Here is a 19,680-nt window from a genome sequence, read left to right as displayed (position 1 = left end):
CCGTGGGAAGATTTAAAGAGCAGCAGTGAAGGAAGTACATGAGTAAGTACAACGTACAGCACAGAAGCCGTTTTCATTTGTAACTCTTTTCTCCTAGGAGTTGAAAGATAAAGCGATAATTAGACATTGGTGGTGCTGGGCACAGAGTGTACGAGGATGTAATGCATATGACAGCAGAGCACAAAGGAGGGGTTAGGAAACAACTGTATTTATAGGAGCGAAGTGTTTCAATACTACTGAAGTGAAGTTGGTATTAATGTGAAGGAGGCGGTTAGAAGACACCAACTGTAACCCCGAGGGGGAGGGATGTCGCACAAACCAGTGCTGTACGATGCGAGGGGTTGGTCTCTCCACCAAAACAGCTAGTAAACTAGGGGGAAAACAATCAGAATCCAGTATTTTGGAACTCTGGAACCCATGTGGCTACGTGTAACAACGAGGGACATGCTTTATGCAAGGAAGATGCTGCTGATTTTTGGTAAGGGAACACCATGCATGAAGCTACGATCTCCTTTCCCCAGCCCCACCACAGCCGTGGGGGGAGAGTCCCACATCCTGCGAGCAGGTGGCTGGTGGTAGGGTGGACAGTAGGGACCTTGTCCTCCAAACTTGGGGTTGTGTGCTTTTGTCAATCTGGTGGATCCCTGAGGGGCGGGTGCAGACACTTGCCTTAGTTTGGGACGTCTCGGGAGGCAGCTGCTTTCCCCAATGCGGCTATGGGAATATTTAAAGGGGTAAGAATACTTTCTTGTTTTTCCCTTTTTAGAGTCAGAAGTTTAAGGAAATCTTATTCTGGTTACTGGCAAACCAGAGATAACAGAACAGAAACTTCAGTGACCACACACAATATGGAATACATGCTTTGTAAGTCTGGAAAACGAAGAAAGCTAAAGCCCTCAATATGCCAAGATTAACAAGCCCCCAGGAGTGGGTGAATCTGGTTTCCAGAGCTGCCACATTATGATACTCAGGATATCCAATCCTCAACAAACAATTACAAAGTATATAACAGGGAAGTAAGACCCATCTCCAGGAAAAAAGAATTTGATGGAAACAATCCCCAAGAAAGCCCAGACATCAGAATGGCTGGTCAAAGACATTAAATCAAGTTTTCTAAATGTGCTCAATGAGCTAAGAAAATCAGGAAGAGGGGCGCCTGGGTGGCTCAGTCAGTTAAGCGTCTGACTTCGGCTCAGGTCATGATCTCATGGTTCATGGGTTCGATCCCCGTATGGGGCTCCGTGCTGACAGCTGGCTCAGAGCCCGTGGCCTGCTTCGGATTCGGTGTCTCCCTCTCTCTCTGACCCTCCCCTGCTCACGCTCTCTCTCAGAAATAAGTAATTAAAACAAAAATTTTTTTTTAATCAGGAAGAAATAAATCAGGAAAACAATGTATGAACAAAATAAGAATAAAGTGATAAAAATTATTAAAAGAAATCAAATTCTCAAGCTATGCCAAAAAATAAGAGGAGGAAAACATCTAAGTTCATTTGCCAAGGCCAGCATTACCCTGATACCAAAACCAAAGACACTACAAAAAAGAAAACTACAGGCCAGTATCTCTGATGAACACAAATGCCAAAATCCTCACAAAATATTAGCAAACCAACAATACATTATTAGCAAATATTAAGCAATATTAGCAAATCCTACAATACTTTAAAAAAATCATTCACCACAAATAGGATTTAATCCAAAGATGCAAGGGTGGTTCAATATTTGCAAATCAATGTGATTCTTCACATGAACAAGAATACAAACTGTATGATCATCTCAGTAGCTACAGAAAAAACATCTGACAAACCACAATACCAATTCATAATAAAAACTCTCAACAAAATAGGTGTAGAGGGAAATTACCTCAAAGTAATAAGCCATAGATGAAAAACCCATAGCTAACCTCATACTCCATGGTGAAAAATGAGCTTTTCCTCTAAGGTCAAGAAAAAGACAAGAGTATCAACCACCTTTATTCCACACAGTACTACTGGAACTCCTAGCTGCAGCAATTAGGCTGCAAACGTAAACGTATCCAAACTGGTAAGGAAGAATTAAAACTGTCACGATTTGCAGATGACAGGATTCTATATATAGGAAACTCTACAGATTCCACCAAAAACTACCAGAACTGATAAATGAATTTAGTAAAGGTGCAGGATTGCAATTAATATACAGAAATCTGTTGCCTTTCTACAAACTAGTAACAAAGTAGAAGAAAAAGAAAACAATCACATTTATAACTGCACCAAAAAGAAAATAATACCTAGGAATAAACTTCACCAAAGAGGTCAAAGATCTGTATTCTGATAAGTATAAAACACTGATGAAAGAAACTGAAGATGACACAAATAAATGGAAAGATATTTCATGTTCATGGATTGGAAGATTTAATATTGTTAAAATTTCCATACTACCAAAAGCAATCTATGGATTCAAGATAATCCCTATCAAAATACTAATAGCATTTTTCAGAGCTAGAATACTATGATTTGTATGGAACCACAAAAGATCCCAATTAGCCAAAGCAATCTTGATAAAGAACAAATCTAGAGGTATCACAATCTGTGATATCAAGATATATCATGAAGCTATCAAAACAGGATGGTACTAGCACAAAAACAGACACATAGATGAATAGGATCAATAAAGAGCCCAGAAATAAACCACGCTTATTCGGTCAGTTGATCTACAGCAAAAGAATCTCTTCAAAAAATGGTGTTGGGAACTGGACAGCTACATGCAAAAGAATGACATGGGACCACTTTCTTATATACACAAATAAAATGGATTAAAGACCTAAATGTGAGAACTGAGCACATAAAAACCCTAGAAGAGAACACAGGCAGTAACTTGAAATCAGCTGTAGCAACTTCTTTCTAGGTATGTCTCCTCAGGCAAGGGAAACAAAAGCAAAAATAAACTATCAGGACTATACTGAAATATAAAAGGCTTCTGCAAAGCAAAGGAAACCAATAAAACATCAAGGCAACCCTACTGAATAGGAGAAGGTATTTGCTAACGATATATCCAATAAAGGGTTAGTATCCCAAATAAAGAACTCATGCAAGTCAACATCAAAAAAATAATCCAATTAAAAACTGGGCAGAGGACCTTAACAGCTATTTCTCCAAGACATACAAATGGCCAACAGAGACATGAAAAGATACTCAAACATCACTCATCATCAAGGAAATTCAAATCAGAACTACCATGAAATGTCACTTTACACTTCTCAGAATGGCTAGTATCAAAACAAGAAATAACAAATGTTGGCGAGGATGTGGAGAAAAGGGAACCTTTATGAACTGTTGGTCGGAATATAAGCTGGGGCAGCCAATGGGGAAAACAGTATGAAGATTCCTTTATTTTATTTATTTATTTTTGTAGAGAAGAGGAAATTCTTGATTTTCTAATATGTACATACATATGTATCTTGATTCTAAACCTTATAGTTTTGTATTATTATTATTTTTTAAATTTAAATCCAAGTTAGTTAACGTGTAGTGTAATAATGACTTCAGGAATAGAATTTAGTGACTCATCACTTACATATAACTCCCAGTGCTCATCCCAGCAAATGCCCTCCTTAATCCCCAGTGAAGTTTCCTTTAAAAATTAAAAACAGAATTACCATATAATCCACCAGTACGATTCCACTACTGGGTATCTGTCCAAAGAAAATGAAAACCACTACTTCAAAAAGGTATACACACGCCTATTTATTGCAGCTTTACAATAGCCAAGCTATGGAAGCAACCCAAATGCCCATTGACAGATGAATGGACAGAGAAGATGTGGTATATACACAATGGAATATCACTCAGCCACAAAAAAGAATGAGATCTTGGACAAAAAAGAATGAGATCTTGATATCTGCAACAACATGAATGGTCCTAGAGGGTATTTTGCTAAGTGAACTAAGTCAGAGAAAGACAAGTACCAAATGATTTCACTCATATATGGAACCTAAAAAACAAAACTAACAAAACCAGACTCTGATACACAGGACTGGTGGTCCCCAGAGGGGAGGGAATTAAGAGGTACAAACTTTCAGTTATAAAATAAATAGGGCACACAGATTAGTACAGCACTCTACCCAACAGGAGCAGATTCTGCATTATTCTCAGGCACACACAGAACACTCTCCGTTACAGGTCAAATGGCAGTGCATAAAATAAGCCTCAATAAATTTAATAAGACTAAAATACAAAGTTTGTTCTCCAACCAATGGAATGAAATTGGAAATTAACAACAGAAGGAAATTTGGCAAACTCACAGATACATAAGGGTCAATGGACTCCTAAATAATCAATAGGTCAAAGAAAAAATCATAAGGGAAATTAGAAAATATTTTGAAATAATGGAAATTAAAACACAATATACCCAAACAGACAGGACACAGCTAGAGTAGTGCTTAGAAGGGAATTCGTACCCGTAATGCCTGTGTTAAAAAAGAAGATAGATCTCAAATCGATAACCTAAACTAAACCTGAAAAGGTCAAAAAGATCAACCTAACATCAAAGCAAGTAGAAGGAAGAATGATAAAGATTACAGAGGAAATAAATGAAATCAAGAATTAAAAAACATCAAGGGCACCTGGGTGGTTAAGTCGGTTAAGCGTCTGACTTGGGCTCAGGTCATATCTCGCGGCTCGTGGGTTCGAGGACCGTGTCGGGCTCTGTGCTGACAGCCAGCTTGGAGCCTGGAGCCTGCTTCTGATTCTGTGTCTCCCTCTCTCTCTCTGACCCTCCCCTACTCATGCTCTGTTTCTCTCTGTCTCAATAATAAATAAACATTAAAAAAAATTTTTTTTAAGAATTAAAAAACATCAGAAAAACCAATGAAACCAAAAGTCGGTTCTTTTAGAAGAACCATATAACACCCAGTGCTTTTTAGTTAAGAATCACTAAATTCTACTCCCGTCTTTGTTAAATTGACAATCTTTAACTAGACTGACCAAGAGAGGAAAAACCCAAACTACTATGAAAGAGGGAACATTGCTACCCAGCTCACAGAAATACAAACGACTATTTGGGAATACTGTGCACAACTGTGTAACAGCAAAATAGATAACCAAGAAGAAATGGACAAATTCCTACAAAGACACAAACACTGAAAACAGACTTAAGAACAAACAGAAAATCTGAATAAACCTGTAACAAGTAAACGGGTGAAAGCAGTTATCAAAAAACTTCCCACAAAGAAGTACTCAGGACTAGATGGCTTTACTGCTGAATTCTACCTAACATTTAAAAAACAATTAAATTTTTAAAATGCCAAAGCAATCTACATATTCAGTGCAATCCCCATCAAAATAACACCAGCATTCTTCACAGAGCTAGAACAAACAATTCTAAAATGTATACGGAACCAGAAAAAGACCCCAAATAACCAAAGTAATGTCAAAAAAGAAAACCAAAGCTTGGAGGCATCGCAATTCTGGACTTCAAGCTGTATTACAAAGCTGTAATTACCAACACAATATGGTACTGGCACAAAAACAGACACATAGATCAATGGAACAGAATACAGAACCCAGAAATGGACCAACAGATGTATGGCCAACTAATTTTTGACAAGGCTATCCAGTGGAAAAAAGACCGTCTCTTCAGCAAATTGTGTTGGGAAAACTGGACAGAGACATGCAGAAAAATTAACCTGGACCACTTCCTTACACTATACACAAAAATAAACTCAAAATGGATGAAAGACCTAAATGTAAGACGGGAAACCATCAAAATCCTAGGAGAAAACAGGTAATAGCCTTTTTGACCTCAACCACAACAACTTCTTACTAGACATGTCTTTCAAGGCAAGGGAAACAAGAGCAAAAATGAACTATTGCAACCACATCAAGATAAAAAGCTTCTGCACAGTGAAGGAAACAAAACAAAAAAGTAACCAACAGAATAGGAGAGTATTTGTAAATGATATATCAGATAAAGGGTTACTATCCAAAAATCTATGAAGAACTTATCAAACTCAACACCCAAAACCAAATAATCCAGTGAAGAAATGGGCAAAAGGCATGAACAGACACTTTTCCAAAGAAGGTATCCAGATGGCTGACACATGAAAAGATGCTCAACATCACTCATCATCAGGGAAATACAAATCAAAACCACAATGAGATACCACCTCACACCTGTCAGAATGGCTAAAATGAACAACTCAGGCAACAACAGATGTAGGCGAGGATCCAGAGAAAGGGGAACACTTTTGCACTACTGGTGGGAATGCAAACTGGTGTAGCCACTCTGGGAAACAGTACAGAGGTTCCTCAAAAAATAAAAAATAGGACTACCCTACAATCCACCAATACTAGGTATTTATCCAAAGAATACAAAAATGCTAATTTGAAGGAACACATGCACCCCAGTGTTTATAGCAGCGCTATCAACAATAGCCAAAGTATGGAAAGAGCCCAAATGTCCATCAGCTGGAGAGTGGATAAAGAAGATGTGGTATATATTTATAACAGAATATCACTTGGCGATCAAAAAGAATGAAGCCTTGCCATTTGCAACATGGATGTAAATAAAGGGTATTATGCTGAAAAAAATAAGTCAGAGAAAAATAAATATTTTATGATTTTACCCCTATGTGGAATTTAAGAAACAAAACAGATGAACAGAGGGGAAGGGAAGGAAAAATAAAAAGAAGGGGAAGGCAAACTGTAAGAAACTCTTAAATACAGAGAACTGAGGGGTGCTGGAGGGGTGCTGGGTGGGGAGATGGGCATTAAGGAGAGCACCTGTTGGGATGACCGCTGTGTGTTATATGTAAGTAAAGAATCACTAAATCTACTCCTGAAATTATTACACTATATGCTAGCTAACTTGGATTCAAATAAGATTTTTTAAAAATTATAATATGTATGGCCAATTGACTTTTTAAAAAAGTTTATGTTGAGAGAGTGAGAGAGCAAGGGAGGAGCTGACAGCACAAAGCCCAACGCAGGGCTCGATCTCATGAACCATGAGATCATGACCTCAATTGAAACCAAGAATCTAATGCTTAACTGACTGAACCACCCAAGCGCCCCTTAACTTTTGACCAAGATGCCAAGACAATGCAATGGGGAAAGAAGCCATTTCCACAAATGGAACAAGTGGATGGCCAAGTACGAGAGAATGATGTTGGGCTCCCATCTCACAGAAAATAATGCATAAAAGTTAACTCCAAATGGATCAAAGACTGAAACATAACAGCTTAAACTCCAAAATTGGATTATGTTTTTTAAATTTTTTTTAAATGTTTTATTTATTTCTGAGAGAGAGACAGCATGAGCAGGGGAGGGTCAGAGAGGGAGGGAGAGAAAGACAAAATCTGAAACAGGCTTCAGGCTCTGAGCTAGCTGTCAGCAGAGAGCCCGATGTGGGGCTCAAACCCACAAACTGTGAGATAGGACCTGAGCCGAAGTCGGATGCTCAACCGACTGAGCCTCCCAGGTGCACCCCCCCCCACTTTTTTTTTTTTTAGATATGACACTAAAACCAGGAGCAATGAGAAAAATTCCTAAGCTGCTTTCAAATGAACTTAATCAAAATGAAAAACTTTTTGTGTATTGAAGGGCACTATCAAGAAAGTGAAGAGACAACCGATAGACTGGGTAAAATATCTGCAAATCATGTATCTGATGAGGAGCCAATATCTAGAATACATGAAGAATTCTTATAATTCAGCAGTAAAAAGACAAACAACCCAATTAGATTTGAATAAACATTCTCTGAAGTAGATATACAAATGGCCAGCAGGCACAGGAAAAGATGCTCAACACCAGTCATCAGAGAAACACAACTCGTAACCACAATGAGCTACCACTGCCCACCCAGGAGGATAGTTAGAATCAGAGAGAGACGGGGGGGGGGGGGGGGGGGGGGGGGGGGGGGGGGGGGGGGGGGGGGGCACGGGGAAACCGAGACCCTCACACATTGCTAGTGGCAACGGAAAATGTTATAGCCACCTTGGAAAGCAATTCGGTAACTCCTCAAAAAGCGAAACACAGAGTTACCATATGACCCTATACTTTCATTCCAAGGCATGTACCCGAGAATTAAAAACATGTCTACGCGAAATCGTTTTGGTGTTTATAGAAGCATTATTCATAATAGCTGAACAGTAGAAACAACTCAAATGTCCACAACTGATGAATGGATACATCAAAGGCAGTGTATCCACACAATGGAATATTATTGGCTATAAACAGAAATGAAGTGCTGAGATGTGCTACAGCCCATACATAAAGCTTGAAAACACTATGCTGAGGGAAAGGAGCTGGTTACAAGGACCATATAGTGTATGATTTCACTTATAAGAACTGTCCAGAAGGGGCAAATCCACAGAAACTGCAAGTAGGCTGGGGGTCGCCTACAGCTGGGAAAGCTGGCGGAAACGGAGTGACTGCTAATAGATGTGTGGTTTGTTTCTAAAGGGATGAAAACGATCTGATTGTTAGTTATGATGGTTGCACAACTTCATGAATACAATGAAGACCAGTGAATCGCACTCTTTACTCAATTACTAAAAGAACAAAAAAAGAAAAGAAAAAAAAAAAAACAAAAGACTAGGAAAAAAACCCTGGCCCTTATGCTTCATTTCTTTTTCACTGGGCTTGTAAAACAGATGCTTGTAGGGGCGATGAGGCCGGGGAGGGCTGACCAGATCCCAGGATTACATCTTCACCCAAGCTTGGAGGGAGAGAGACCCCCAAGGGGAAAACTGATGGTAACCACAGAGAGGAAAACGGAGGAGACCAAGGAGCTTCCGCAACAAACAGAGTCTGGGGACTGCTTTGGAGCCAAGAACCCCACTCTTCCCGGTTACCCTGAAATATAATACCTTTGGGCTTCTTCAAGTTGTCAGGTTTATACTCCAGACCTTCCACAGCCGACACAGAATGGCTTCTAGGCAACCCCCGCTTTGCCGATCTCTTTGAAGGAGAAATCATTTCCTGGTTGAAGAGATTTCTTCGAACTTTGGTCACTTCTGAAAGCATTAAAAAAACAAAAACAAAAAAGCACCAAATATTATCACGAATAAATGCCACATCTGGGAAAAGAAAGATCCAAAACAGAGAGCAGCTGATTAAGCTTAAGGAAACTAACTACTCTACAGACTGGCCTCTCTATCCACATTGACTAACAGGATTTCCTTAAATATTATACTCATATGGTACATAAAAACTATTTACTCTTACAAATTCAATTTAAATCTAACTTTTCAGGAACACGAGGAAGGCCACATCACTTAAATCAGAGGGTGTCATCATTGTAAAATGGACACAATCCTTAAGAGGCTGGTAGTGTAGGTCAGCGTCCGTTTTAATGCATGCCGGTGTTGTGAGAATTTCCCTCACTTTGGACCTCTTTACGGCTTTGTATTCAGCTCAGCTCCAAGGAGAGAAACTGTTCTCCTCAAATCCACAGATTTTACTCTGTGGATTTGAGAATTTCACGAATTTGCTGGGTTATTTTCAATTCTCTTCCTGACTTCGGAACATGGGAGCATGTGACCATTTACAGACTCACAGTTGTGACAAGCAGCTAAAGAGTCCATCAAAAACTACTTGATAAACTAGTGGAAAGCGTCTTCATCTGAAGCAAGAAGACTCACACACTCACCACGGGTAAAACTCTTCTAAGAGCAAGTCAGTTAAATACAACCCCAATAAACCATGACTCACAAGCTGGGAGGGGCCCTTATATTTATCGATCAATGACAGACATTAAAGTTAAGGACACCAATGACACCCAAGTTTCAAAAACAAATGCCTGAAACTCATTTGTGATCTGACAGCCAAACTGCATTTGTTTGCTTTCCCAAGTTTATAAAAGTTTAATATTGACAGAAAATGTCAAAGAATAATTCATTACACAGAGAGCCATCACTAAAATTCACCGACTATTAACTTTTGTCTTCTCCCTCCACTGCTCTCTACCTTTACATAGTTTCCCCCCAAGAACACAGCACAGTATGGGGGGGAGGGAGGACACCACCAAAAATAAGGGTCTATCACCCAGCATCCTGCCCATCCTCACATTTCCCTCTGGGTCTCACTATCCCTCACCGCTTCTTCCCTCCCGGAATTTAAGATCCAGGCAGGGGTCACACAGTGCATTCAGTTGTCACACTTACAGTGCTTTCATCTAAATCAATCTCACTGCCTCTTTTCCTTTCTGTGGCTTTCATAATAATGATATTAAAAAAAAAAAAAAAAGATTTCAGGCCAGGGGCATCTGGATGGCTCAGTCGGTAGAGCGTGCGCAATTCTTGATCTCAGGGTCATGAGTTCTACCCCCACATTGGGTGTAAAGCTTAGATTAAAAATAAATAAATAAAATAAAAAGATTTCTGGCCGGTGATTTTGCAGAATGCAGTTATTTTGAGACTGTGTGAATATCTTATTCTCCTAGCGCATGGTATTTGGACATATTTCATTAACCAATGACCATATACACTTATCATTTAGAACTGTATGCAGCTGCTTAAATACATGCAATGAAACTAAGTTTGTCATCCTAGCCAGTAAATGCGTACACTGAGAAGACAAAGTATACCTTGCACTGTATCCTTCACCAGGGGTGCAGGCTGCGGAAGAGTGACGCGAGAGCTCTCCTGAAAGAGGAGTAAATCGGTATTCATTTCAAAGAATAAAAATTCCACATGAGACCCTCTGAGCCTTGCAGCTCCACTTGTAGGAATCCCTAACAGAAATACCTGTCAAATGTCCCAAAACAGACAGATGTTCCAAGGACACAGAAGCCTGCATTATAATACAAAATAAGAACCACCCCAAATATACATAAGGAAAAAAAAATATCCATAAGGAGTGAAATAAATTTTGATACATCATCCAACACAGACACTCAAAGATTAGTAAGACCTCTAAAAACAGAAGGAAGGAAGGCTTAGCTGTACATACACAGAAAGAGCCCCACGATGGGAAAAGTGGGGGGTGGGGGAGAGCAGTGTAGCAGCTTTGTGGCAATTTGTGACATTTCTGTACAGGCATGTATGAGAGGTATGTGGAAACCTTTGATTGGTGCCATCAGTGTGTGCAGAAAAGGGCCTGGGAACAGACACAACCGGCATCAGGGATTCCTTCTGAAGAATGAATGGAAGAAGGACACTCTCAATTTCTGACTTCATAACGTTTCAAGTTTTTAACGAGCATGTATACCTTTATACTAAAAAAAATAAGGGAACACCCATATAAATGAGAGGATGACTATGCTTCTTAAAAACAAAAATGTTTATTTTTGAGAGAGCACACGAGTGCGGGAGGGAGAGAGATGAGGAGAGGATCCAAAGCAGGCTCTGTGCTGACAGCACAAAGCCCAAAGTGGGGCCTGAACTCATAAACTGTGTGCTGAGATCACGACCTGAGCTGAAGTCGGATGTTTAACCAACTGAGCCACCCAGGTGGCCCCCCTCTTTTTTTTAGTTTTAGAGAGAGGCTGTGAATAGGAGGGAAAGAGAGGGAGAGAGACAGAGACAGAGGGAGAGGGAGAGACAGAGAGAGAGAGACAGAGAATCTTAAGCAGGCTCCATGCTCTGCGCAGAGCCCAATGCAGGGCTCAATCCCACAACCTTGGGATTATGACCTGAACCGAATTCAAAAGTCAGATGCCTAACCCACTGAGCCCCCCAAGCACCCCGAGGATGACTATAATCTTAAGGAGTCTCCATATTAAACTATACAATAATCTAAAAATACAGATGCATCTATACAATGGAATTGTTTTTAAAGCTTACGGTTGTTTCCTTCCCATTATGCCCATGTGTTACTTGAAGAATACCACATGGAGGCGGACGTAAGGAGTACGAGAAAGGACTGCGAATCATTGTAACATCTAGAGAGAGGAGGCCTGAGACTTTTGCTGCCGTCCAGTCCACTTTTGGATTTCCCACTCTCCACTCAGGATTCCAAGATACTTAAGATTAGCGCATTATTCACGGACACTTAGGAAGTCACACTAAGGAAGTGAACACCACTAGCTCTTAAAAAACAATCCCACCTTGGGGGGCCTGGGTGGCTCAGTTGGTTAAGCATCCAACTTTGGTTCAGGTCATGATCTCACGGTTCGTGGGTTTGAGCCCTGCGTCGGCCTCTGTGCTGACAGTTAGCTCAGAGCCGGGGGCCTGTTTCAGATTCTGTGTCTCCCTCTCTCTCTGACCCTCCCCTGCTCACACTGTCTCCCTCTCTCAGAAAAAGAAAATGAAAACAAAAACAAAAGACAACCCCACCTAGTCCCAAAGGGCAGTGATACGAATCTAGGGACAAAGCAAACCAGTGTTCCGATGAATGCTCCTAAAGCTACTACTTATAGAATTTTAACTCTTCTCAGAATTCCTGCGGTTCCAAAAGGTTTCAACACCCTCTCATTTCTTTCCTTAACAAGACATCAATTCTACTTAATATTAACAGACTCCAGCTGGGTTCAAGTCCGCCCATCTACTGTCACAGAAAAGCAGATCACCGCTTCATGAGAGCATCCCTCCCTACCCCGCCTTAGTGAAGTGAAAGGTCCCCCAAAAGCACCTTCTTATCTGTAATCAAAGTCCTATTATCATGCACATCATTTCTTTCATTGGTCTCTTTGCTTATGTTTGTTATTTTATGAGTTTCCTTGTCTACCAAATATTTTGAATTAACTTATTCATTCCTAACTTTCATTTGCTGATTTTCTTTGTATCACCTCTAACTGTCATACTTCTGGGTAAGATGGTTTATCTTTAGCAAATGTATCGCTCTTTATTTGTTGGATTAAAAACATCTGCCTTATTTCTGTATCCTCCAATGACTATTCCCTCAAAGTACAGACACTGCCTTTCAATCTTACTTATTGCATCAACTCATGCTGGAAAGGACAGGTGTGGAGGCACCATTTCCTTCCTCTGGAAATCACTTACTTGTTTTGTAGCTCTCTTGGACGCTTTGGGAATTTCAATTTGTCGAAGATTCTGCGAAACCTCTGCAATGCTTTTATGTCTTATTAACGCATTTTTCCTTTTAAAAACAGAAAGAAACCGCCAATATACATTCAATAGTGGTGACGAGTAGTTACACTAGAAAAGAACTAGAGTTTATAATAGAACATTAAATAAAGGTCAGCTTTTCTGGCACAGGTCTGAATCTGTAGCAAAACACGCCAAATTCACCAATTTCCAAATAACCGCTACAAATTCAACTGGTTATGAATGGTGTGAAGAACACAAAGTGCGCTGAAGCCCTCAGTGTGTCTCATGAAAGGCTTCCAGCTCATGGAGGCCCCACGCAGACAGGTAAGGGCACTGTGGACCATGTCATCAACACCGCATGCTCCCTGGATGGTCAAAAGGGTGTCAGATGCTGCAGGTTAGGAGCTACAAGAGGTGGTTTCTATGGTGCAGAAGTAAGGGCAGCTAGGGATTCAATACGTTACACAAAAGGGAACTGCCCTCTGCTCCAACTACACCAGGGCCAGCAACTCCTTCCATCCCTTGAACTCCCACCTTCTCTTCTTGGCCGATCTGGTACGAAGCTCCTCCAGCAGGTCAGATTCAGTGCCGCCCGACACCGATCGCGGAGCACTGGACACGAGAGGCACAGAAAGAAGCGGGGATCCGCTCTCTTGTGTCACAGAGTCATCACTGAAAAAGTCCAGAGGAAGGACACCCGCTAGCTTCTGAGGGATCATAAAGCCCAGGCTGTCGTAAAGAGCTCCCAGCGTCTTCGGGATGGAGTCGATATACCTGCGGGGTAGACTGGTTAAATATGGAGCGGTTGCCATTCCACCCCTCATCCAGCATGAGACGGTCCCCCAATTCCATGGCTCACACACAATACCACATGTGGCCCCTGGTAAGACAGCTGTAAAGTTACTAGACCTCAAACTTACAATCCCAAAATTTCTTCCAGAAACTTTGCGAGGTACGCCGAATCCTCAGTTAAACACACCACGCGCAGCAAATCCGTCACCTGAAGAAGACAGTTGAAAATCACCATGTGCCTTCTGCAGGGGAGTCGAAAGCCTTTGAGGCCGACTTCCAGGGGCGCCAAGCCGTATACTTGCCTCCTTCACCACCTGCTCCATATCGTCTCCACTTTCACGTAGGGAAGGGCACTGCAGACACATCTCCAGACGAAGGAATACCTGCAGCCGGCACCTTGAGAGAAAAAATATCTGGTCATATCGATCCTGAGGGCCATTTGACTAAAAACTCCTTCCTCAAGCAAAGATCTTTTTACAGAAGAACCACAGCCGAAAAGGAGAAGAGCCATTGCTTTCTCTAATGACATGGTTATTAGGCAAATGGGTGACTCAAACTGCACATTCAAGAATCAGCCACAAAAAGCCTCTGAGCAACTGGCAATCTATTTTAAATGAATAGAACCAGATCTTAGAGCTTTGTTTTAGAATGGTAGTACATCAATCAATCAACAAAGGTAGTTACTTACTCTCTGACTTTATCTTCATCCAGTTTTTTGCCCAGATCCTGTCGAAGACTTTTGCTAGTTTTTAAGAGGCAATTTTTTACCTGATTCAGGCAATTCATCTGCAAATACAGAATTATTACATAGGAGAATACAGAGTTACATACTCTACCTAATTTATTTCGCAGCTGACTAATGCCCTAAGGGAAGTACATTCCCCTATGAATTTCCCTCTTATTGAATGAAAAATAGTGAAAAGAATGTTCTTCTTTCACATCATCAAAAAGAACAGGGTAAAAAAGGTATTTAAGAGCAAGGGGGCATGGATACAACAAGCCTGCCTATCTGACCTTTCTTAAAAAAAAAAAAAAAAAAAATCTAAGGACTGTAAACAATTCCTGTTCACTTTATTTATGTATTTATTTATTCTTTAACGTTTTATTCATTTCTGAGAGAGAGGGACAGTGTGAACAAGAGAGGGCCAGAGAGAGGGAGACACAGAATCTTAAACAGGCTCCAGGCTCTGAGCTGTTAGCACAGAGCCCGACGCGGGGCTCGAACCCATGAACCATTAGAGCGTGACCTGGGCCGAAGTCGGACGCTCCACCAGCCGAGCCCCCCAGGCCCCATCAATTCCTGTTCACTTTAGAGGAGACTGGCTTTCAGCACTAACCGTGAATAAAGACAATGACAGCATGATCTAAACCAGTGGTTTACAACACTCCTTCTACGTAAGAGTCAGGGAGGAAGCTTTTTATAAGTAAATATGCCCAGGACCCATACCCCAGAGATCTGTTTCAGTTGATCTTGAGGAAGCCAGACATCAGCATTTTTAAAAATGTTGTAGGTGACTCTAAAGTGTAGCCAGGTAAGAAACCCTGGTTTAATTCACGCAGCTAACATGTAGTTGAGGACAGAGAATTTGTTAGAAAAGAAGTACATGTAGGGGTGCCTGGGTGGCTCAGGGGATTAAACATCCGACTCTTGATTTCAGCTCAGGTAATGATCTCACAGTTGTTAAGACTGAGCCCCATATCAGGCTCCACATTGAGCATGGAGTTTGCTTAGGATGCTCTGTGTCCCTCTCCCCCTCTTTCTTGCTCGCTCTCTAAAAAAATTAAAAAAAAAAAAAAAAAGGAAGTACGTGTAATTACTACTACCCTCACCTGCCCCATTTCCTGGATTTCCACTTCACCAGCTCACCATGTCCACCTTCCAAGATCTGGAATTATGTTCACCCCCTTATCTTATTTTTGAATCGCACACTGTATAGCAGTCATTTCCCAAGACACAGGAACCAAACCCACCAACCACTCCATCTCTGATAAACAGCAACATCCATACTCTCTTACTTCTAATTCCTTGGTGCCTTTGGACTTCAGGAATGCTTTAATGGTGGAGATCATATTCCGAGCGCATGAATGCAACATGATTTCTCCTGTGGCCACAGTCTTTTGGTAATTTTCATGTATGTAAGACAGGAGCTCCTCTTCAGTTTTAAAGTCTGTGCGGGGGGGAAAAAAATTAAGTTGATCATCACCTTCAGCTGAAGTCATTGTACGGTTTAAGCCAGTGGTTGTCAACTAGGAATTTTGCCTCCCAAGGGACATTTGGCTACGTCTGGGTTTCCAGACTGGTGGGGAAGAGGAGGGTGCTCCTGGCATCTAGTGAGCAAAGGCTGGGGATGCTGCTAAACATCCTGTGCTACAAAGGCCAGCCCCTAACAGAGAATTATCCCACCCAAAATGTCAGTGGTGTGGAGGCTGAGAAAGTACAGAGATTGGGATTAATTTTAAGGCTTTGAAAATGAAATGTACCTGTTATAAAGTTAAGGATAACTATTAATGGAAATGAAATAAACTATAGGGGCCCCTGGCTGGCTCCGTCAGTGGAGCATGGGACTCTTGATCTCAGGATTGTGAGTTTGAGCCCCATGTTGGGTGTAGAGATCACTTAAAAATAAAATCTTAAAAAAGGAAAAGAAAAGGGTGTCTGGGTGGCTAAGGGGTTGAGCATCTGACTCTTGATTTTGGCTCAGGTCATGATCCCAGGGTTGTGGGATTGAGCCTCGTGTCAGGCTTCACACCAGGCGGGGTGCCTGCTAGAAGTTCATTCTCTCTCCCTCTGCCTCTCTCCCCTGCTTGCACGCTCATGCTCTTTCTCTCCTCAAAACAACAACAAAAAATACCTATATAACCTCCAAAACCTAGCAGAAAGCAAGAAGAATAAACAAAGCTTGATTAATCCCACAGTCTGATAGAAATGAAAAAAAACACACAAAAACATAGAAAGCACAAAATAAGACACTAAAAACATCCAAGCTTATCAGTAAATATAAACATCTATTTTACAAATATACATGACTGGGTAAAAGAGAAACTATGAGAATGGATTAAAAAATTCCCTTATATTCCGGATGTCACAAAATATTGAGAAGTATCAATGAAAACAGAATATAGCAAACTTGTATAATGCAGTTAAATGAATACTTAAAAGAAAGTCCATAGACTTAAATAATCTTTTAAAGAAGAAAAATAAAAACCAATTAGCTAAGGGTCCAACAAAAGAAACAGCATGAGAGAATAAACCCAAAAAACAAAGGCAATAATAATGACAGGAACAGAAATGAATTAAGTAGGAAAAGAAAACCCAAGAGAGATCAGCAGAAACAAAAAAATAATTCTCTTAAGAGCCAAATACAGAAATCTATAGTGAGACTGTGCAATATTAAATACAGAAAGGGTAAATAAGCAACATTAGAATGGAAAAACAGAGATTTGAAATACTAGTAAGAGGTAAGGTCAAAGTTAATTTTTTTCCCATAAGACACCCATTGGTTCTGGAACCATCTGTTGAAAAGATTATCCTTTTCCCATTGAATTATTGGGGCACCTTTGTCAAAAAGCATACACCACTGCTAGGCAGGTCTACTTCTGCTCAGAAGCTAATCCAGAAACCGTGTTAATAGTAATAGTACTTGAGTACTGTTAATTTTGCTCTCCCTTGAATGAAGCATCCACATTCATGAATACTTTTTTACCAGCTCATTTAAGATGTTCTGTCTCATTCAAACTGATTATCATCTGTGAATCTAGCACTCTGCTGGGGGCGGGGTGCGGGGGTGGCACGGAAAAACTCTTCAAGGAGCAGAAAACTTTTACTCCAGAATTCTCAAAAGAAATCAGACGTGAACTCATGTTCTTGTCCAACATACGCCGTCTTTACAACCCTCCCTCCCACAGGACTGGTTCTGGTAGCGTGAGCTAACTATGTGCCCGGAGGATGAGAACTCACTGCAAGTCAATCCATTTTTTAGAAAAGAAATAAGAAACTAATAGGAAAATTAACACTACTGGATGAAATTCTTCTGCCCAACTCTGAAAGACCTTAATACACTAGATGATTCACGAAGCTTCCTTTCTCCCTCTATTTCTCCAGGGATGACGCTTCTTTAACCACCTGTCCCAGGGCCATGCCATGGCCTCCTTGTGACTTTGCTTATGCTAATTCCCCATCTGGCACGCTCTTCCTTTACCCTCCTGCCAGCCGAACTCTGCTCACTCCTCAAACTCTAGCCTGGGCTCCACTGGCTCCTTAGACGCCTCCGAAGGGCCTCTTCTGGCCCAAGGCTGACCTTCTCATTCTCGACGCCTAATATATGTCTTTTCTGTTGTAGATTCTTGGCTCTCTTAGGTCTTACACTGTATTAGTTCATTACGAATTTAATGTGTGTGTTTGTGCGCGTGTGCGCGCGCGCACACGTGAAGTCACTATTGTCATCTTGTGGTTGGATCATAAATCTGAGAATAGGACACGATCTTACTTTTATCGTATTCCCCATAACACACTTTGAGGAATTCAGCAGACATTCAATAAGTGTTCATTAATTGAGGGATATGATTAAAACTTCTAAAAATTAAGAGGGTGTGAAAGAATAAACGTGACCTTAGACACCAAGAAGCTATGGCATTGAGAAATACCTTTAGGTTTAGAGCTTCTGAGCATTCTCCCTCGGTTTTCCAGTTTATCTGCTACTCTGCCACCGGCTGTCCTTGGGATCCCCTTCTCCCCGGCTGCATCCGGACTGCCATCTGGACACGACTTCTGAGCCTTCACGTTCAGCCTTGCGACATTCAGCATCTTTAAGGAACGGCACATGGTGTTCATCTTCTGCCTCACGGGAGTGCGAGGGACCCCTCCTACCAAAACAGCATCGTGGGAAGACAAGGAAAATAGCTTTTACTTCTGCAGAATGGGAACCGCTTTAGTTTGGATTCAGGATTCCGTGAGAGGATGCTGAATATAGTACATCCCTTGGGGAGGATCGCGGTGAGCGGGTTCTCTCATCTGCCTGTACCTACCACAAAGAACAGAAAGACAGCTCTTCTTTTAATGGAAGTTTAGGAACAAAACATGGCAACGAGATTGGGTGAATTTTATTAGTAAGGCAGATGCTGTACAGACCCAATGTGTCATTATCCAGGGGTCACAGAGTTGTGACGAAACTTCTGGAAGGCAATTGACCAGTCTGCATCAAAAGCTACTTTTCCCCACCTTTTTGATACAGTACCTTGTTCCTGACAACTTATACTACGGAAGTCATTCAAAGAATAAATCCTACGCGTCCCGTACACCACAGTATTACTTATAGTGGTAAAAAGTGGAAACTGTTCAACAGCGTAAGAATTTCATCAATGTTGTGAGGCGATAAGGTAGAACAGTAACCAAAACGGCAAGGTAGCCAGTGAATGAATGTTGATAAGTAGGATACAAAGTTGTATTTGTATTTCTGTCATAACTAAAAATGGAAATGGTTTATTAAGAAGGTACGATTGTGGGTGATATTTTAACATCACTTTTGTACCAATGTAATTATTTTCAAGTTTGAGATGTAAGAACTTGTCCTCTTATCCATTACCATTTCAACCCCACTTTAGGGAATGCCAGGCTTTCGAAACACACACTCTCCAGAAAGATGGCCCCAGAAACAGTCTATGTGCATACGTTTCTTTCTGCGGTCTTCCTCATTAGATGTGGTGTATTCTTCCCGAGACTTTCTCTGGTAGAGCTCAGAGAGGCAACACGTTAATTCACTTTCGGTTTTGGAAGACTCTTCCTTATTAGATGAGGCAGCCTGTAGTAACCTGTGAACAAGTCAAGATGTCTAGTACAAAGCTGAAATTCTGATTTTTCAGAATGCTTTAAAAACAACAAAATTCATTATCCTTTAAAAGCTAGTCAAAAGATACCCCCACAAGCA

General features: G+C 41.0%; 1 protein-coding gene across 1 annotated transcript in view; it reads right to left on the bottom strand.

Moving 5' to 3' along the window:
* The window catches only part of TICRR (TOPBP1 interacting checkpoint and replication regulator), a 46,446-nt gene that overhangs the window by 11,330 nt on the left and 15,436 nt on the right, over window positions 1-19,680 (bottom strand). The window contains exons 6-15 of the mRNA XM_039216641.1: window positions 19,425-19,564; window positions 18,401-18,619; window positions 15,773-15,924; window positions 14,445-14,542; window positions 14,059-14,152; window positions 13,885-13,964; window positions 13,499-13,738; window positions 12,917-13,013; window positions 10,561-10,618; window positions 8,843-8,989 (exon numbers count right to left, since the gene is read on the bottom strand). Coding sequence (XP_039072572.1) covers window positions 8,843-8,989; window positions 10,561-10,618; window positions 12,917-13,013; window positions 13,499-13,738; window positions 13,885-13,964; window positions 14,059-14,152; window positions 14,445-14,542; window positions 15,773-15,924; window positions 18,401-18,619; window positions 19,425-19,564 — 1,325 coding nt within the window. The remainder of the gene's footprint in view (window positions 1-8,842; window positions 8,990-10,560; window positions 10,619-12,916; window positions 13,014-13,498; window positions 13,739-13,884; window positions 13,965-14,058; window positions 14,153-14,444; window positions 14,543-15,772; window positions 15,925-18,400; window positions 18,620-19,424; window positions 19,565-19,680) is intronic.

Source organism: Hyaena hyaena, unplaced genomic scaffold, assembly GCF_003009895.1.
Source record: "Hyaena hyaena isolate Hyena2069 unplaced genomic scaffold, ASM300989v1 scaffold_13, whole genome shotgun sequence".
NCBI lineage: Eukaryota > Metazoa > Chordata > Mammalia > Carnivora > Hyaenidae > Hyaena > Hyaena hyaena.
Note: the sequence above shows the minus strand (reverse complement) of the source record. Positions and strands in the feature narration are given on the sequence as shown.